The sequence below is a fragment of the Tenrec ecaudatus genome, chromosome 11 (assembly GCF_050624435.1).
Source record: "Tenrec ecaudatus isolate mTenEca1 chromosome 11, mTenEca1.hap1, whole genome shotgun sequence".
In the NCBI taxonomy this organism is placed as follows: domain Eukaryota; kingdom Metazoa; phylum Chordata; class Mammalia; order Afrosoricida; family Tenrecidae; genus Tenrec; species Tenrec ecaudatus.
In genome coordinates, this window is record NC_134540.1 from 91,246,890 (window position 1) to 91,265,940 (window position 19,051).

The window sequence follows — 19,051 nt, forward strand, 5'->3', positions numbered from 1 at the left end:
CTGGGAAAACTCAAGTCTTAAAAACCACGTATCAGTTAAAAGATAAGAGATCAGAATTAGCTGATGTCTGGAGGGAATGGAAAGGGTTTAGCTGCTTTGGATGGGGAGGTAAAATGAAAAGTGATCCTTTAAGAAAGACTCCTGGTCTAAGGACCTTGTTCTTTGCGGTAGCTCCTCGTGTAGGTTGGGGAAGGGAAATTCTTTCTATGCTTCGAGGGGAAAATGCTGGTTTTATTCATTAACCACATGCTGACTTTTGACAGCGGATTCACAAAGTAAATGAGTGTGCGCCTGTTGGACTCTGTTGTTTATTTACTGCAGCCGGCTAGGGCATTGGTATAGGCAGAAGTGGCTGTTCTGTGGATTCATTGTCTGTCCTTTTTTGTTGTTTTCAGGGCTCAATAGGCTTCAAAGGAGAACGGGGCCCTCCCGGCGGAGTTGGCTTCCCTGGAAGTCGTGGAGATATCGGCCCTCCTGGTCCACCAGGGTTTGGTCCCATGGGCCCAACTGGAGACAAAGGAGAAACAGGCTTTCCTGGAAACCCTGGGTCCCCAGGTCTCCCAGGTGAGGCTTGAGAATTGAGAAGCAACATGAAGGCCGCACAGAGATTTCTAGGGTCAGAAAGCAGGCCGCATGGCTTTGGTGTCAGTTCTTGCAGGAAGGGGATGATAACTTTAATGTGTCTTCCTCTTTTTCTCTCGTTTTGTTATATTTCAATCCATTATTTTACCGGGGATTCTTACAGCTCTTGTTACAATCCATCCATCCATTGTGTCAAGCACATCTGCACATATGTTTCCATCATTCTTTTCAAAACATTTTCTTTCTACTGGAGCCCTTGGTATCAGCTCTTCTTTTTGTCCCCCAACCCCCCTCACACTTTCACCCTCATGAACCCTTGATAAATTATAAATTATTGTTTTCATATCTGACCCTGCCCCGTGTGCTGTCTCCCTTCACCCATGTTTCTGTTGTTCGTCTCCCTGGGTGTGTGTGTGGGGGGGGGGTGTTATATGTCAATCATCGTGCTCAGTTCCTTTTTCTACCCCTTCCCCCCCCCTTCCCGTTACCCTCATGGTATCAATATTTCCATTACTGTTCCTGAGGGGGTTATCTGTCCTGGATTCCTTGTTTTGAGAGCTCTTACGTGTACCAGTGGTCTGGCTGGATGTGTAAGGTAGAACTGGGGTTATGACAGTGGGAAGAGAAGAAACATTAAAGAAGTAGAGGAATGTTGTATGTTCACTGTCTTCCCTGTAGAATGAGCCAGATGAACCAGTAATCTCTAAGACCTTGCTAAAAGGATAGCTGCTTTTATAGATGTGACCCAGTGGTTATACCTTTGGACTGCTAACGGCAAGGTCAGCAGTTCAAAACCACCAGCCGCCCCGCAGGAGAAAGACAGGCTTTCTCTACTCTTGTAAAGAGTTACAGTCTCAGAAACTCAGGGACAGGTCTATCCTATCCTAAAAGTCCCAGTGATGTAGCCTATCACTAAGAGTCGACACCAATTTGATGGCAATTAGGTTGTGGGGGTTTGTGGTTTGTTTGTTTTTACTTATAACTAAGTACACAATGTCCCTATCAGTGAAAGGCAGGCTTGAAGGTAGGGGTATTACAAACTTGAGGCTGGCCACACAGTGGCTGAAGGCCTTGGACGCTAACCAGCAGGTTCAGTGTTCTAAGCCACCACCCACCCTGCAAGAGAAAGAAGCATGGTCTGCTTTCAGAGAGAATTTAGCCTTGGAAACCCTAGGGGCCAGCTGCACTCTGCCCCACAGGGTCACTAGGAGTAAGACTCGACTCGGTGGTGTTGATTTAATGGACTCTTGACTAAATCAAGAGCATTTGCAAATCCCGAGTGACTTTTATTTTTATCGTTCTCATTGTTTATATGCACACTGAACATGTAGCACCCACTTAGGATTCCTTTGCTCGTGGTCCTTGGTTTAGCAGAGTTCTCGGCAATGCTGCTGTTATTACCACTTCTTTAGGGGCACCCAAGGAGCCCTGGTGGCATCGTGGGTAATCGGTTGAGCAGTTCTAAACCAGCAGCCCTTCTGCGGGAGAAAGATGCGGTTGTCTGCTCCCATACAAATTTATAGCCTTTGAAATTGATAAGCAAGGGTTCTCAGCCTTCCGAATGCTGCGACCCTTTCATACAGCTCCTCGTGTTGTGGTGACCCCCAACTCTAAAATGATTTTCATTGCTACTTCATCACTGTCATTTTTGCTACTGTTATGAATTGGGCGACCCCTGTGAAAGGGTCGTTCGACCCACAAAGGGATGGCAACCCACAGACTGAGAACCACTGCTCTACTCCGTCCCGCAGGGTTGGTGTGAGTTATAAGCAACTCCGTGGCAGTGAGGTTGGTTGTTGATGGTCAGGGGCACAGGGATATTGAAGTGGGACTTAGAGAGACTTTCAGTTAGCTGGAAAGAGATCTGGGATCCCTTTCCTCATGTCTCCTGGTGTCAACAAATCAACTGTGGGGTCCTGGTGCAATCTTGCAAACTTTCAAAGTTAGAAAAAGGAATTAGGGTTTTCTGTTGGTTGTTTGGTTGGCTGAAAACAAACCGGTGTCCTTATACGTGTACGGGCTTCCACATCCCAACAATCATGAGGGCAGAACGTGATGAGTTGACATTCATTCTGCCACCCATAAAGGTTCATGAGCCAGCTGACCAGCATCCGACAGCACCCACAATAGGGATCTCTCCTGGCACTGTGCAGAGAGAACGTTCCTGAGCGAGGGATTTCTGACAGTGTCAGTCATCTGTCACCGACACTTTAGAGGGTCCCTTCATTTTCCAGACCCAATACGCTTTTCAGATTAGAACATCCACTTTTTCATTTGCTGTACTAGTGCCTGCCTCTATGATCTAAGCAGCAGTCTCCCAAGAACATAAGATAGCAAAAATGAACTTATCAGAACCCATAGCTACAGAATGCATGTGTTGTTACAGGGAGACCCTAAATATTTTGAATTTTTGTTTGGTTGGTACAAGGGACATCTTCATTGAGACTGGTGTGCTGAGCCTCTCTCCAAAGCTAAATCCTGACACCCAGCGGATGGCTGAGGCAGTGCATGCACACTCAGATGACTGGGCCATCCTGGTGTCCTGACTGGGAAAGGCTTGGCGGTGGACGTTGGGGTGACTTTCTTGTGCCGTTTCAGGTCGCTCTGAGCCAGCCCACTGCTGTTACAGGTCAGATGTCAGCCACCTCTTGTTACAGGATGAAGGCAATTTACCTGCAGATGAATATCATGCAGGCCAGCCTCAGGAAACTTAAATGAGGACAGGCTGATAAATTGAGAAACAGAGAACACATTTCTTATTTTTTTTTACCGTGACTAACTAAGAAATGACGCAGGGACGTGCCATTTTTTGTTATTGTAGAATGTTCAAATTTCTGTGACTGAGGTTATTTTTGGACTGGCATTTGGGGGCAGGACTAGCTTTCTCTGAAAGATTCTAGAAGAGTAGACGGAAGGAAAGGAAATAGGGAGACTGAGACTTCTCTAAGTCTACTAAAGTACCACTTTTTATTTTTGGGATTTAATACATATACCATTCCATATTTCAATCACGTCACGTAGCGTACCATATTTAAGGGGTAGTATTGAGGGAGCCCAAGTGGCATAGTGGTGATGTATTGGACATCAATCAGGAAGGTCCATCATTCAAAACCCCCCGCTGCTCCTGGGGAGGAAGACTGGGATTTCTGTTCCCATGAAGAGTTAACAGTCTCGGACACCCCCAGGGCCAGTTCTGCCCTGTCCTTAGGGGCACTGTGAGCCAGCACCCACTCAGTGGCGATGAGTTTAGTTTGGGGAAGAGGATGTGATGCTGCAGCTCACCTACTCCATGTATCTTCTTTCTTTGTATTTTCCAGGCCCAAAGGGTGAAGCAGGAAAAACCGTTCCTTTACCTGGACCTCCTGGAGCTGAAGGGTTCCCAGGGTCCCCGGGATTACAAGGACCCCAAGGTACTTTTAGAAATGCCCCCCTAGACCTGGAGATGAGATGTGAAAAGTCTTTGTTTTTGATCTGTGCTTAGATTGACCGTTTGCTGTTCTCATAACAGGTGACAGAGGATTTCCTGGAACCCCAGGGAGGCCAGGACTCCCAGGAGAGAAGGGCTCTGTTGGCCAGCCAGGCATCGGATTTCCAGGACCTCCAGGCCCCAAAGGTAAATCTTTAGGATACGCCTAAGTGTGAGTGGTTCTCAAACGTCACCGTGTATTAAACCCGCCTAGAGTTCTTAGGTGGGACCATCGGTTAAGGCCTGAGCCGTCCCTTAGGCAGTTGGTGGGTGCTGTCCCCCAAGAGCACCTCAGAAGAAAGGGCTACTTCTAAAGAATGAGCTGTTGGGAATGCTGTGGCGCACTGGCACTGAGTCGGCCTCAACTTGATGGCACTGATGGGATAATACAAACCGCTTTCCAAAGCCCAAATGACCGCTTAGAGCAGGGTCCAGGCAGTTTACACCCACACCCGTGCCGTGATGCCTGTGTACGGACTGCAGCCGAGTCTGAGAACCAGTGGTCTAAAGCAGGCCCCCTGCACACATGAGAGGGTCATGAATCAGTTTGTGTGGGAGTTGTGTTACAGTGCAAGACTGTCATTTAGCCAGGCTGGCCAGGTGCCCAGACTAGATCCCTAACACGGTGACGAGGAGACTCCGGAGACCTGGGTCTCCGACAGCGTGTTGATCTGTGTTTTGTCTGGTGGAGCAGGGCAGGAAGAAAAGCTTTAAGTGGAAAAGGAAGAGGGGAAGACAGGTGTGAGAAAAGAAGAGGGAATAGTAATGTTTCTATCGGTGGCCTCTTCATGTTGTCCTCTTCCATGAGCCACCGCGTGGCCTCATCTTCCCTCTTAGAACACCTTGTGGTTGACCTTCCCACGTCCGTCTGTTCAGGTGCCTGTGAGCAGGTGTAAAAGAAGTGAGGAGAGTCAACTATGAGATTATAGCACGAACATTTGTGACTTTTTGACCTTCCCAAACAGGTTTTGATGGCCTGCCCGGCGATGTGGGTGCTCCGGGGACTCCAGGTCGCCCAGGATTCGATGGCTTACCTGGTAACCCAGGTGTGCCGGGGCAAAAGGTAGGTCTCCCAGATTGCTGTCACCTGCTCACTCTTATTATTCATTGGACAAGTAAAACATGTGATATTAACCTCGCAGGATAGGTTGGGCAAGCATGCTGTGGTTTGTTTTTCATGCAATGGGATAGAAAATGATCAGAGTACATAGCACACAGTAAATATGTGCTATTTTAGGAATCGTTCATTTCAGTTTAATGAGTATGTTTTGCCTTTGGTATATTGGATGGAGCTCATGTAAAATGTGTTTCTTGTTATAGATGTAACAGACAAATTATGTTTAAAGCCACTGTTTTAAAAAAAAAACAACAACACAAAAACATGATCAGAAGGAGCCTGTCTAGTCTTTTTCCACCTTGGTAGCATGGACATTTTGAGGTAGATAGTTGTTTGTTTGGGGGGCTGGGCTGCTTTTAGCAGCCTCCATGGGCTCGACCCACTAAATGTCACTCCTAGTTATAACAACCCCAAATGCCTCCAGATATTGCAGGATATCCTCAAGGGGAAACACTGTCCCTGGTTGAGAACCAGTCATCTAGTGTCACTTCCAGGTTATCCTTGCTTTCAAATCAATATTCCTGTACCAGCTTGATGGCCTACAATTCCACAAATCACTTGGCTGTCACCAGCCAGAGGGTTGATCTTTTCCCGTTATGGTTGTGCAGAAAGGGAGGTAAAGGTCTGGAATGGCCGGCGTTCAACAGGAGAAAGTGCTGAAGGGGCAGTGGAACCACTTTCCCACCACTAAACCTAGACTGGATCTGTTGATGTTGAATCAGAACAGAAGCCAGGGCAGCTTTGCAGGGGGGGCGGGCGACACGCACAGCTCACTGCACAGAGAGTCGCCGTGAACTGTGCTTCCGTGGTTCTTTTCCCAAGGCATATTGTCAATCATGGTATCCCTTTCCGGTGTGCTTGACACTGCACGTTTAGCTTTACACAGTCAGCCACCCAGTCTTCCTTGGCCATTGCCATTTGATTTTTAAAATTTAGTTCAACTGGGAGCAGATTAATCACCTTCAACACGCCAGGCAGATGAGGTAGTAAACACCAAGTGGATTGGAATTCTCCTTCCAATTGGAACCAAGGGTTTGATTTAAAATAGCGTGCCTTAAAAAAATTCCCCTGATACGAGCCCCTTCCCCGTTGTAATTGTTTCCCCTGCTGGAGCATGCATCGACGTTAACAGTGCCCAGGAGTGCAGGGCTGTTTCATTTCAAACTCCAGGTGCTCATTGGTGGGACGTAGGTGAGCAGTGGTTTTCCTACATGTCTCTGTCACTTTGCTACAGTCCCTATTTCCTCCAGAGAGCTTTGCTCCCACCCCCACTCCCGTTTTGATTCTCTCCATAGACAATCATGTCGTATGTCAACAAGGAGAGTCCCATTTCTTCCTTATCAATCCAGATTACTTTCATTTCCTTTTCTTATCGATGATGACTTGAGCTGGGACTTCTAGTACAATGTTAGATTGGGCAGGTGTGAGGGGATATCCGTGTCCTAGTCCCAATCTGAGGGGAAAGCATCAATTTCTCAACATCAAGTGTGAGGTTAGCGATGGGTGTTCTACAGTGCTCTTCATCACGCTGAGGACGTTCCCTGCTATTCCTGGTTTTCTGAGGGTTTTCTTCCTGAATGGATGCTGGAATTTGCCTGGGAGCACTCTCCCGCTCTGTCATCCCTGGTCATGGACATCAGGGAAGTGAATCATCTAGTGCCCATGTGTTTGCTTCCATGGGTGGCCTTGATCAGTTGAGTCTAGTTTGAATGGGTGGTTGGACTCTGTAAACGACTTCCTTTATTTTTAATGATCAGTGTTTGTCAAAGACGCCCGAGTCATAGAGGAGTTAGAAATTTGTAATTGGATTCAAAAACCCTCCTATGCCTGAAATGTTGCCATCTCCCCAAAGCTATCCGTTAACTGGCTGCACGCCTTTGCGATTGGTCAGGGAGCTCCAGTCCGTTCTTACCACCAACACAAGGCGGCACAAGGCAGAAAGAGCAGATCAAAGGCTTCGATCAAAATCTTGCATCTGTGACTTTGGATAAATCATTCTGTTTTTCCATTTTGACTTTTCCCCATAAAATTAAAATGATTAAAAAAAAAACCCTGTTTGTGGGGCTCTGGTGAGGTTGATTGGAAATAGTAAGCATGAGAAAACTGTACACCGGAGAGTTGAACAGACATCTTCTTGCCAAAGGTGCCCAATACATCACTTAACAATCTTCACGTATGCTCTTGAGAAAGAGATTGACTTTGCTGAGTTAACTCATTTGTCTGCATTTTGGCAACTTTCAGGGAGAGCCTGGAGTCGGTCTACCAGGACTGAAAGGATTGCCAGGTCTTCCTGGCACTCCGGGCACACCTGGAGCAAAGGGGAATGTTGGTCAACCTGGCATTCCTGGAGAACATGGCGCCATCGGCCCTCCTGGGCTCCAGGGAATCAGAGGTAGCATCTTACAGATCATTGCAGAACATGCACTGACTCTGTGTGTGTGTGTGTGTGAGAATCTCCAGAGTACCAACTAGGTGCTCAATAAATGTCTGTTAAATGAGTAAATGATGAAAACCTAAGGCGGCGTGTGTTTGTGGTTTTCTGTTGTGCTTTCGTGTAAGAAGTTAACGTGTTATGGACAAAATGGTCCCCAGGTAGTTGTTTTTTTCACCTTTTTTTCCCCTTCTGACCAGGTGAACCTGGAGCTCCTGGATTACAAGGCCCCAAGGGATCTCCGGGTGCTCCAGGAGCAGGGCCCCCTGGTGCCATGGGCCCCCCAGGAGGACAGGGGCCACCAGGATCAATAGGTGATGTAGCATTCTAGAATCACCTCTCAGGAGGGGTTGGGGGTGGTGCTGGTGTCGCAGTGTGGGATGATCGATATGTGTGAAATAAAAGGAAAAGAAGCCCATTCTAATTTGTGACCGCAATTTGGACTAAAGTTTAGGGGCATGCTTGCACATGGGCACCGAATTTATCAAACAAAGCCCGTATAGTACTAGGATTAGGGATTATGATTAGTAACTTGTTTAACTCAAAATGCTTAGTCTTTAGGTTATCTTGCTAAAAGGATGATAAGTTATGTGTGAATAGATTAGACGGTTTGAATCTGTGCCCAGAAGCTACCCTTCCTGTGTCGATAACTTAGACAATGGTGGTGAGGGCGGGTGTGGATCAGACAGTTAGTGAAGTGATGCTGGAGACCAATGGGACACCTGGTCCGAGACGAAGGGGGTGGTGGTAGAGAGGGAGAGTCACTAGTTCTTGTAGGCAGAAAGGAACAGGCCTTTGCCTTTTGATGTTGTTTATCCATCGCCTGCCTTGATGACCGAAAACGTCAATGTTCCTCAAATGTGGAATTCATGTCAACCCACCCTTGCTGGCGGGTTTGTGTCCCTTCTCACACAAAGCAGGTGTTAAGCACCATGAAAAACAGGGGAGAACATTATTTACATTCTACTAAGAGTTACTTGCCTTTCCGCCAACACCAGGCCCTCCCGGAGTCAAAGGAGAGAAAGGTTTCCCTGGATTCCCAGGACTGGACATGCCGGGCCCGAAAGGAGATAAAGGGTTGCAAGGACTTCCCGGATTAACTGGACAGTCGGGGCTCCCTGGCCTTCCTGGACAACAGGGAACTCCTGGTCTTCCAGGGTTTCCAGGTAAATGATCTGATGAACCTCTACTTCCCACTGATTTGGAGGACAAAGTGTGGATGCGCTTTTGCCCCCAGGCCCTGGGTGGTTACCATCAGCATCTACAATGGGGACGCAGTCATGACCTCTCCCCTTGACCGTAGGTTCCAAAGGAGAAATGGGCGTCATGGGGACCCCTGGGCAGCCTGGCTCTCCCGGACCAGCAGGCACTCCAGGGTTACCCGGTGAAAAAGGTAAGAGGCTTGATAAGTTCCTAGTGGGTTCCTATCGTGTGATTTTAGTTATCCATCTCTTCTGGGAAATTCTTGAATTGTTGGAGTTCATTTTTCATCTCAAGAGGCAGAGCAAATAATGTAAGAAGATCAAGCACGTGTCTGGAAGGCTCCGGCATTCCAGGAGGAAGAAATAGTCATGGGGCATGTGCTTGTAGAACCGAATGCTGCGCTCTGCCAAGCACAGCTGCGAGAAGACAGGGGCTCTCTCTTGACACAGCTGAGATATAATTAAAAAAAAAAATTTTTTTTTGAGAAAGAGTAGGACCTTCAGTAATACAAGGGCCCGGAGAGCAAGTCCCCAGAATCAAATTAGCAAACTGAGCAACTTACAAGTTTTAAGTGTTTGGTCTTATCTTGCTATTTGCAATGGGTCAGACGTGTATCTGACCAATTTGTATGTATGGATATATAGAAATTGACTTTCAGTGTTACTCATGAAAGTGTTCATCTGTTTAGTAGAGCATGAAAAACCTCATTCTATTATTAGTAATGTTATTACTGGTATAAAGAGTTGAGGGAAACTATAGCAAGAGTGGTAAAGCTTTGGAAGGAGAGAAAACTCTAAAGTCTCTAAATTAATTCACTAAGTCAGAGAGAGCCCCACATATTAGAATGATTAGCAAGTAGCTTTACTGTTGGTTTACTTTGGACCATAGTCTTCTGTGTAACTCAGAAGTGCACTATAATGTTATTTGGGGACATGTTATTAGTTGCTTCTAACTTCGGAGTCAGTCACTTCTAGCAGCCACACAGGACATCAAACTTTATAACAACCTGGGATCCACTTGGCCAAATCTTATTGGGTGCTTCCCTTTCATCTCCAGGGGACCTTGGCTTCCCAGGCGCCTCGGGACCCAGGGGAGACCCTGGCTACAAAGGCGATAAAGGGGATATCGGTCTCCCTGGAGAACCAGGGACAATGGATGATGTGGACATGGGCACCATGAAGGGGCAGAAAGGAGACCAAGGGGAAAAAGGTAAGAGTCTGCTAATCTGATTAGAGGAAGGTGTTTAGTCATGGCAGTCACCCAGTGTGCTTAACCAGAGGAATTCTTACCTCTGAAATTAGTATCAGACTCATTTGGGATGTTTAATAATCTTTCTCTTAAGCAAACTCGAGTCATGGGTGGTTGTTTTTTTTACCTTCTGTGATGTGTAGGACAAGTGGGACCAATTGGTGATAGAGGATCCAGAGGAGATCCTGGAACTCCAGGAATGCCTGGAAAGGATGGACAAGCTGGGCATCCCGGGCAACCAGGTATGGCCCGGAACCCCGCTGCCTAGCAGGGCAAGATCCTGCTCAAATTAAGTGACTCCGACCTTTTTGTGAAAGTTAATCAATGGAATATCTCTCCTTATTATTGTAGGCCCTAAAGGTGATCCTGGTTTAAGTGGAACCCCAGGTGTTCCAGGGCTTCCTGGACCGAAAGGATCAGTTGGTGGAATGGGCTTGCCAGGTGAGGATCCGATAGGATAAGTCTGCAGAAAGAGAGCTCATCGCACTGAAGAAAATCATCTAGCAGAGGTGTCTTCTACAGGAATTCACATACTTCTTCCTGCATGGTGACACTATGACTCATGCTGAAGCAGTTGCAATTTAATAAAGCAACACCTAGGCTTTCCATAACCAATGTTTGAGTATCTCCAGGTGGCCTGTCCACTTGATTGCTATCTCCACAGGATGTGTTTAGCTTTAATTTTGTCAACACAAGAAACACCTCCTAAAGCTCCGTGCTTAAAAGAATTACCGAGTCTCCTTGGCTCTAGCCTCGAGTTAACCTTAATATCTTGCTGTGAGCATTTGTTCTTACTTACTGCCGTTGAGACAATTTCCACTCATAATGACCTATTAAGCCAGGGTGGGACTGCCCCCCATTGGTTTCTGAAACTCTAATGCTTTGTAGAAGTAGAAATCCTTACCTTTTTCCCTCAGAGCAGCTGGTGGTTTTGAACGGCTGACCTTATGTAGTTAGAAGGCCAGGGCATATCCCACTTCCCCACCTGAGCTCCTTGAGAATTTCCTTCTGTGTTAACACACACACACACACACACACACAACACACACACACACTTTTGCCATTGAGTCCTTGCCAACTTAGAGTGACACTAGAGGCCAGAGTAAAACTAGGGCTTTTGAAACCAAATCTCTACAGGAACAGAGCGCCTCGTCTTTTTTCCGCGGAGCGGCATTGAGTTCAAACTGCCTCCTCTTCAGATCCAGCCCAAAGCTGGATCACTGCCTCACCAAGCCTGCTTGCTGTTGCTGTTACATGTCATCGAACAATTCCAGACCACAGTGACCTTATGAACAACATGAAACACTCGGGTCCTGCACCATCCTATGGTTGGGGTGTCTCCTGTCCACTCAGCTCAAGTTCCTATGTTTGAGCTCATTGGTGCAGCCACGGTGTCAGTCCATCTCATCATGGGCCTTCCTCTTTTTCGCTGCCCCTTCATTTTACCCAGCATGATGGCCTTCTCAGGGACTGGTCTCACCTGGTAACCTGTCCAAAGTACGTGAGCTGGAAGGCCTGCCACCGTTGCCTGTAAGGAGCATTCTGGCTGCACTTCTTCCAAGACACATAGGAAGTGGCAAAAAAGAGCAACTTGAGAGAAGACAGTGATTTTATACTGCTCTGAAGAGCAATACGTCTCAGGGCTCACAGGAGAGGGAAGAGTCCGGGCAGAAGCCAATTTTCTTGTCCCCCTCTGTCTTCAGCCGCTCCTGTGACTGTGGTTGCACTATAAATGTCTGAGTTCCTGTCCGCATCTGTTGATAAAGAAGTTTCACTTCTAACATACATTACAAGTCCAAGTGTACATGTGTACTACGTGGCTGGCTTCGGGGGGTCCCTCGGTTGAGATTATGAGAGTGGCTGATGTAATAACATAAAATCCTTTTTAAAAATCCTGTTGAGAAAGTCGGTCCTCTAAGGAATTCACGCATTTCTCCTCTCTTTGGGAAAATGATGGTCTTTATGAAAGAGGGGAAACACCTCCGTGTGTCTGCAGTGCCACCGGGGGGTCTCCTGTCCACCCGCTCATGTAGAGATTGATTTGAGAAGGAATCTATGTTCTTTTCCCCCTCATCCTTGACTGGCTGTCTAGAAATCTTTTCATCAGTAATATTAACACTAGATTTAATGATAGCAAAGTAAAGTTTTGATTGTTTGTGTTTATAGGATCACCTGGAGAGAAAGGTGTGCCTGGAATTCCGGGTCAACAGGGTGTCCCTGGCTTGGCTGGAGAAAAAGGCACCAAAGGAGAGAAAGGGCAGGCTGGCCAACCTGGCATTGGTATTCCTGGTTTCCCTGGAGTCAAGGTAATGACGATCTTGTATAGAAATGTCCCATCCCATCTGTCTAAATGCAAAGAGCTCTCACAAGGGATTTAAAATGTGTTGTGTCTCAGCACATGAAATGGATCATCAACTCAGCTCATCGTCATCGAGTCGATTCCGACTCATCGCAACTCTGTAGGTCAGGGTCGAACTGCCTCTGTGGGATTTCAAGGCTGAATAGAAAACCTCGTCTTTCTCCTGTGAAGTGTCTGCTCGTCTCAAACTGCCAACCTTGCTGTCAGCAGGACAACTCATAACCTGCTATGTCACCAGGGGATAAGGGACTTTCTCCCCCATTTAGACTTTCCCTTTCTCACCCTTCTGATGACACCTCCCTTCCCAAAAGGGAGACGATGTTGAGAGGCTCAAGTAGCCAGCTCTCCCTGGCAGACAGAAAGGAGGAAGGCAGGGGTGCAGACAGAAATCAAGCTGTTGGCTATTATTTTGTTCTTGGTTTCTCAGTTTGCATCTCTAATCAGAATTAGATTTTTGGCTTCCATTTAAAAACAAGAAGAAGGATTCTCCAGTACAACGTGTTCTACCCAGAGTTATAGTACTACTCAGAAAGTGCATAGGAACACATGTCCAGGGACAAATATAATATTAATGTGCCCAATTTCTGCTCACAGGGAGACCCAGGTTTGACTGGTTTCCCAGGAAGCCCTGGGGAGAAGGGAGAAAAAGGCAGCACCGGCATTCCAGGCATGCCAGGGACGCCTGGCCCAAAAGGATTGCCTGGGAACATAGGCTACCCAGGTAGGTGAACAGGTGCCTCCTGCTGCCTCTGGGCTTCGAAGAAGACACGGAAACCACTCACACTTACGAGCGATCCGCTGTTCTGCTTTTCTTCAGGAAACCCGGGATTGCCTGGAGAGAAAGGTGACAAAGGATTCCCAGGCCTGGATGGTGTCCCCGGAGTCAAAGGAGAAGCAGGTAGAGCCGTGTTTTCAAGCAAAGAGCAGGGGCAGTGTGGAATGAGCGGCTGTTAGCCGCGGCATCGGAAGCCTCCAGGAGTGTCTTGTCAGAGATGAGAGATTGTAGGCCCCAGACATGCTGCTGCAGAGAGAGACCAGAAGCCACCGAGACCCACCTCCATTTGCCAGAGGTCCAGGCCCAGTTTGGTGGTGGGCTTGGATGGTCTGTGCATGGTGTCATCAACCGATGCTCAGAGGTAGTCCCAGTCAGTTGAAGGAAGGAACAGTTTTGGGTGTTTGGGGCATGGGAGTTTTAAGTCTCGCCTCTCCCCTCTTACCAGCTTCTGTGGGCCCCTTCGTGTTGTTGCTGGCGTGAGGGAGGGGCCTATCCGAAGACCCGAGGGAAGCAGGGCATGCTCCCCGTTCTACCCAGCAACTAGGAAAGGTTCAGGGAGGGACTTATACCTGGTGTGTCCCTTTCTCTTTGAGGTCTTCCTGGGAAGCCTGGCGCCACAGGCCCGGCTGGCCAGAAGGGGGAGCCCGGGAGTGATGGAATCCCTGGATCATCCGGAGAGAAGGGAGAACCAGGTGCGTGTAGGCTGCCCACTTCCCTTCCACGTGCAGCTTCCATTTGGATACGCACGAGGCACTCCCAGCGACTCACAGACCCCGCTGAGGGCCGAAGTTCATGCGCAATACCTTTCAGCCTTTACTCCCAGAGGCGAACAGGTGGAGGAGGAGGAGATGGGCAAAGGAGGCTGTGCGTTTATTCCTCCAGTGCTCATGGGCACCTACCTAGCAACACGGACCCCTTTCAGTGGGGAGAGAGTGGGTGAGGGACCCAGAAAGACCTGCTGGCGTAGGGCACTGTGACTGTCAGGGAAACATTCTCCTCTCTATTCCCCTTAGCATTGCCCCAGCAAAGAAAACTGACTACACCCTTCTCGCTGATCCTTTAGTAAATGATCCTGGGGATATGTGTTGGCCCCTGGTTACCAGTGAGAGAGCTACTACACGGCATATGAGTACAGGCTACAGGCCCCGACCATGACAACCACTTACCCTTGTCATACTCGTGCGTAAAGTAGGAGAGGATAGACACGACATCTGAGACCGGGGCCACCCTGAATCGGGGAAGAAGAAGAGAAGGTCACATCACTACGGGTCGGGAGGAGAGGGGCGGGAGGGGGCTCCCAGGGAGTTCCATTCATGTTCCTAGACTAGGGCCTCTTTCTTAGGCCCACGTTTCCCTCTCGGCACCGTGGACTCGTGATCTATCACTTCCTTCGCAGAATAAAGCACCTCTGATACCCCATGTTACCTTCCCTACAAGCCCTTGACTCATGTAAAACCTGAGGTTTCTGCTCCCTCAATTCTAGCTGGCTTCCCCTCCCTCCTCCGAGAGAAGCAGTTGGTTGGTTGTCTGGGGGTGGTGGGGGCTTTTTGTTAGTCTCCAGACAGTAGTACTCATTTGTGCGGGTCATTTCTACTATACGCTGTGATGGCTCTGAGCTGAAAGGTACTTAGGAAAAAGCACTGAATTATAACTAGCCAGTCAAGGGTGTTTTATGTCAACGGTAGAAATAAACTTTGACTGCCAAAGTGCAGGGAACCCCATTCTGCATATTCTGTAACGAGCAGCTGAGCGTCTGTGAGCCTTTCCCTGAAAGAGAACTTTGACATCTTACTCAGTTTTGACCTTGTCCTCCAGGTCTACCAGGAAGAGGATTCCCAGGGTTTCCTGGAGGCAAAGGAGAAAAAGGTACTGTTCGTTTGCTGCATGTAGTCTTCATTTCCCATCAGCCGCGGCGGCATGGCACCCTGTAGAGACCAGCCGGATAGGCTCCAGTGCCTGCCCTCCTGCTTCCGTTAGCAAAACTGCACCTGTATGTGGACTTGAGGCACAGGCTCCCGAGGGTCCTTTGAGGCGTGGGTGGCGAAAGAGTCGCGTGTCAGATGGAAACAGTGTGCAGTGCATGCGTAGTCTGAGATGCTCTTGTCTTTGGACACCTTTTCTAAAATGCACTGTCTGGAGAAACCGCTGTGCTCCTTGTGTTTACCAAGGAACTGGAATCTCACCGCTGCTGCTTTTCTACGACAGGACCAATTTACCGAAAGCGATGGCAGGTTGTTGCATAGCAAAGGTTACTGGAAAACATTTCTCCAGCAGCCACCAATGGCTGCATCGTACTCTGTGGGTGGCAACGGGGGCCTGAAGACGCAGGCCCTGCCCCCAGAGAGCTGAGCAAGGAAAGACAGACACAAATCCTTAGGAGGGACATAAGTCACAAGACACTAAGCGAGAAAGCCCATAGGCTGCCACAACTGGGATCGCACGTTTTGCGCCTGGTGGGCACATGGAGGATCACTGGGCTTATGAGGGATGACATTAGGTTCCGAGGATTTGAGAAAGGCTTGGCAGTTCTGGGATGTCAGTTCAGAAGGGGCATGGCACAGGAAGTTCTGCTCCACCCAGGTCCCAAGATCCCCCAAGAACCGCCCAAGCCTTGTATGGGGCAGGTGTTTGATCCACATCTGAGCACCCCCCGGTGGGCTGGGTGAAATGGTTCACCTTGAGAGTGGACTACTTGTGCACTGTACCCTCCCGTTGTGCCCTCCTCGCACTTGGCTAGAACCCCTCTGACAGTGCTTCTTCTCCAGTTGCTTCCTGGGCCATCAGGACAGGAAGGGGGAGCTGTTCTCTGTGACCCACCATGCCACTCCATTCTCTTCAATAGGGAGCTACATAGTCTTAGAAAATTGAATTGGCATAGTCCATGCAGAGGGCTACGCTGTCCTGAGAAATTTCAGGCGGAGGAGAACTAGGGGAGACGATATGGAAGTGTTCGGAGGTGATCACCTTTTCAAGTTTTCTTAGTAACTTTGAGATCAGCTTGGAGTTGGGTACTTTTGTTGGCGAGTTTGGGGCAATATCTTTAAAGCAAAGCCTGGAAGGTTCCTAAGAGCTTTTATCCTTTATTTAAAAAAAAAAAACAACCCTGCTTGATTGTGATTAAAAAGACTCCATGTATTTACGGATACAACTGAATAAATTTGGGTATGTGCTTACCCCCAGGAACCCAGTCCCACATTCAGGAAAGTCCGCACAGCCATTCCCTTCACCATCCCCGCCCCGCCCAGAAGCAGCACAGGTCTGCTTCCTGCCAAATACCTGGAGATTTCTAGAATTTTACATATGTGGAGTCATACATCGTGCCTCCTTATTAGTCTGGTTTCTTGCATTCAGCATCCTGATAATGAATTTGAGATTCACCCATGTTATTGCTTAGCTGAATTGTTCCTTCTTTTTTTAAATTGTTCATTGCCAATTCCTGTTCCATGGTCTGGCTCTACTTTGTTCATTTCACTCACCTGTTGATGGAACTGGCCCTTCGTTTTAGTGGTGCAATACCTTTGCTAGAGACCGTCTTTGAAAAAGCACCAAGGACAACAGCCAGGTTCTTCATAGTCTACAGTGACACTTCTTCAGTCCAGGCCGTGGCAGGAGTCCAGTGTGTGATTGAGTCAAACGGGCAGAAAAGATCGCTCAGCTCCTCTTTCCTTCAAGGAGCCTGCAGGCAACCCAGCTCAGGGCCAATGGGCAACATTTTATACACATCCTTAAAACCCACGTACTGTGCTTTTCTCTTCTTCCGTGAAACTCCTCTACGTTTCTCAAACTCCTTTTATTGTCTAGGGTCAAAGGGTGACGTGGGCATCCCAGGATTGGCTGGAAGCCCTGGAATTCCTGGGCCCAAAGGAGAGCAAGGATTCATGGGCCCTCCCGGACCACAAGGACAGCCAGGCATCCCTGGTGCTCCGGGACAACCCGTGGAGGGACGCAAAGGAGACCGCGGCCCTCAGGGCCAGCCTGGCCTGCCAGGTAAGGCCGTTGAACCATGTGTCACACCTGCTAAGAGCTGGAATCTGAACCAAAATGTCGATGGTCCTTGCACAGGTGCCAGAAATCAGACTAAGTATCAGGAAAAGTCGAATACTTAATTTTTCAGACCAGCATTTTCTTGAGGTGTCAGTGGCACTTATACATTGTTAACTTAGTCCAGCTCCAGTTTCCCTAAGATTTGGGGGTCACCTAATTTTTGGCCTCCGCTGGGTCAGCGTTTTCCTTGGATCCCTTCTGACAAGGAATGTAGAATGTGTGAGAGGCCACTGAGGAGCTGAGAGGAGGGAAATCTTTTCGTAGATGGGAGGGCATCTACCATGTATGATAATTACGTCGGTCATCAGTCAACTGGCATTCTAGCAAATCTGCCAGCACCCTGAACCAAGATTCTTGGCAAAGGCAACAAAGTATCCCTGGGCACTGTTTCCAAAAGGTTTGGGGAATGGAGCTTGTCGTATTTCTATCAAACTTCTTGGGGGCTTTTATGCAAAGCCTTCCTTCTCGGCCTTACCTTGATTTCCCATCGACACACACACTGCTGGACAGGATGTCGGGAGAGCTGGCCAACAACAGTCACACCTAAGCCAGCGGCCACCTGTGCAGAATAACACCTTCCCAGTTTCAATGTTTGCCTTTGTCTTCCATCAGGGCATCCGGGACCCATGGGGCCGCCAGGGCTCCCAGGACTTGATGGACTAAAAGGTGACAAAGGAAGTCCAGGCTGGCCAGGGACCCCTGGTGTGCCAGGACCCAAGGGAGACCCAGGATTCCAAGGCATGCCCGTGAGTTATGGATTTGTAGACTTCCTGCTTCGTCCTTTTATCCCCCCCTTTTGGAAAGGAGATCTGTCTGATCGGCTCTCAGATCCACATTATGCATGTGTGTGTATATGTGGGTGTGGATATACACGTGCCCTGCTCTCTACATTGTCTCTAATTTCCCCCTTCTGGTCAGCAACCAGTTTATTAGCAGCATCAGAATATACAACTCTTATGAAATATTGTACAATCTAGATTTATATGGATCATTCAAACAGAAGTGTTACAATCCTGGAAATGACAGCTCTGGGCTTTGGGTTTTAAACAAAGACTCTTTATAGAGCGAAGGTGGAAAGCAGGCCCGTTGGTAATACTCAGGGTTGGCTTTTGTAAAGAGCACTGCTGGAAAACGAGCCCGGTCATCTCTGAGAATTGGCAGCAGGTCTGGAATACTGGGAAAGAACAGTTGCCATCATCACTGGTGAGGTCCAGACGCCTCAGAAGCACCAGGTTCAGGCGTAATAAATAACCAGTGACACAGTGTGTGTTTCCTCGCCTTGGTTGTCTTGTTTTTAATTAACTTAGGTTAATTGTTGAAATATGTAGGCACTCTTAGGTAGGTGGTCTGATTTTCAGCTTGACCTCACTCGTGGCTAAATGGGTTGTGTTTGTGTGTGTTGTGTACAAAGTGCATTGGTAGAGATTAATGTCAACCCTGTATGGACCCCTCTCTCATTCACGCATACACACAAAGGGAAACTATGTTGGGGACAGACTGGAGACAGGAGGGATTTTAGGAAGACATAGGTGAAGTAACGTGGAAGCAAGTAGGTTTTTATTATTTTTTTTAAGTAATATGGGTTGTGCTTTGGGATCTACCAGTGACAAACACATATTTTAGAGTCAACCAAGCACACGCTAACGGCCAGATACGGGATGACCACATGTAACTTACAGAGCCCTGGAAACCAGACAGCGAGGTCGCTTACTTAGGAGTCAAAACTTCTGAAAGGTTTATGAACGATCATGCACACAGGCTATTCGGGAGTAACAGCGATACTTTTGGTCCCATTTCTCTTATTCAAAACCTGATGGAATTCTCCA

At 48.1% G+C, this 19,051-nt stretch overlaps 1 protein-coding gene across 1 annotated transcript in view; it reads left to right on the top strand.

Annotated features, from left to right (window-relative positions):
• Positions 1 to 19,051, top strand: part of COL4A1 (collagen type IV alpha 1 chain) — a 170,672-nt gene that overhangs the window by 130,317 nt on the left and 21,304 nt on the right. The window contains exons 26-43 of the mRNA XM_075563429.1: positions 396 to 564; positions 3,900 to 3,992; positions 4,091 to 4,195; positions 5,014 to 5,111; positions 7,407 to 7,557; positions 7,797 to 7,910; positions 8,595 to 8,762; positions 8,900 to 8,989; positions 9,856 to 10,008; positions 10,191 to 10,289; positions 10,399 to 10,488; positions 12,214 to 12,353; positions 13,001 to 13,127; positions 13,224 to 13,304; positions 13,775 to 13,873; positions 14,997 to 15,047; positions 16,983 to 17,168; positions 17,838 to 17,971. Coding sequence (XP_075419544.1) covers positions 396 to 564; positions 3,900 to 3,992; positions 4,091 to 4,195; positions 5,014 to 5,111; positions 7,407 to 7,557; positions 7,797 to 7,910; positions 8,595 to 8,762; positions 8,900 to 8,989; positions 9,856 to 10,008; positions 10,191 to 10,289; positions 10,399 to 10,488; positions 12,214 to 12,353; positions 13,001 to 13,127; positions 13,224 to 13,304; positions 13,775 to 13,873; positions 14,997 to 15,047; positions 16,983 to 17,168; positions 17,838 to 17,971 — 2,148 coding nt within the window. The remainder of the gene's footprint in view (positions 1 to 395; positions 565 to 3,899; positions 3,993 to 4,090; positions 4,196 to 5,013; positions 5,112 to 7,406; positions 7,558 to 7,796; positions 7,911 to 8,594; positions 8,763 to 8,899; positions 8,990 to 9,855; positions 10,009 to 10,190; positions 10,290 to 10,398; positions 10,489 to 12,213; positions 12,354 to 13,000; positions 13,128 to 13,223; positions 13,305 to 13,774; positions 13,874 to 14,996; positions 15,048 to 16,982; positions 17,169 to 17,837; positions 17,972 to 19,051) is intronic.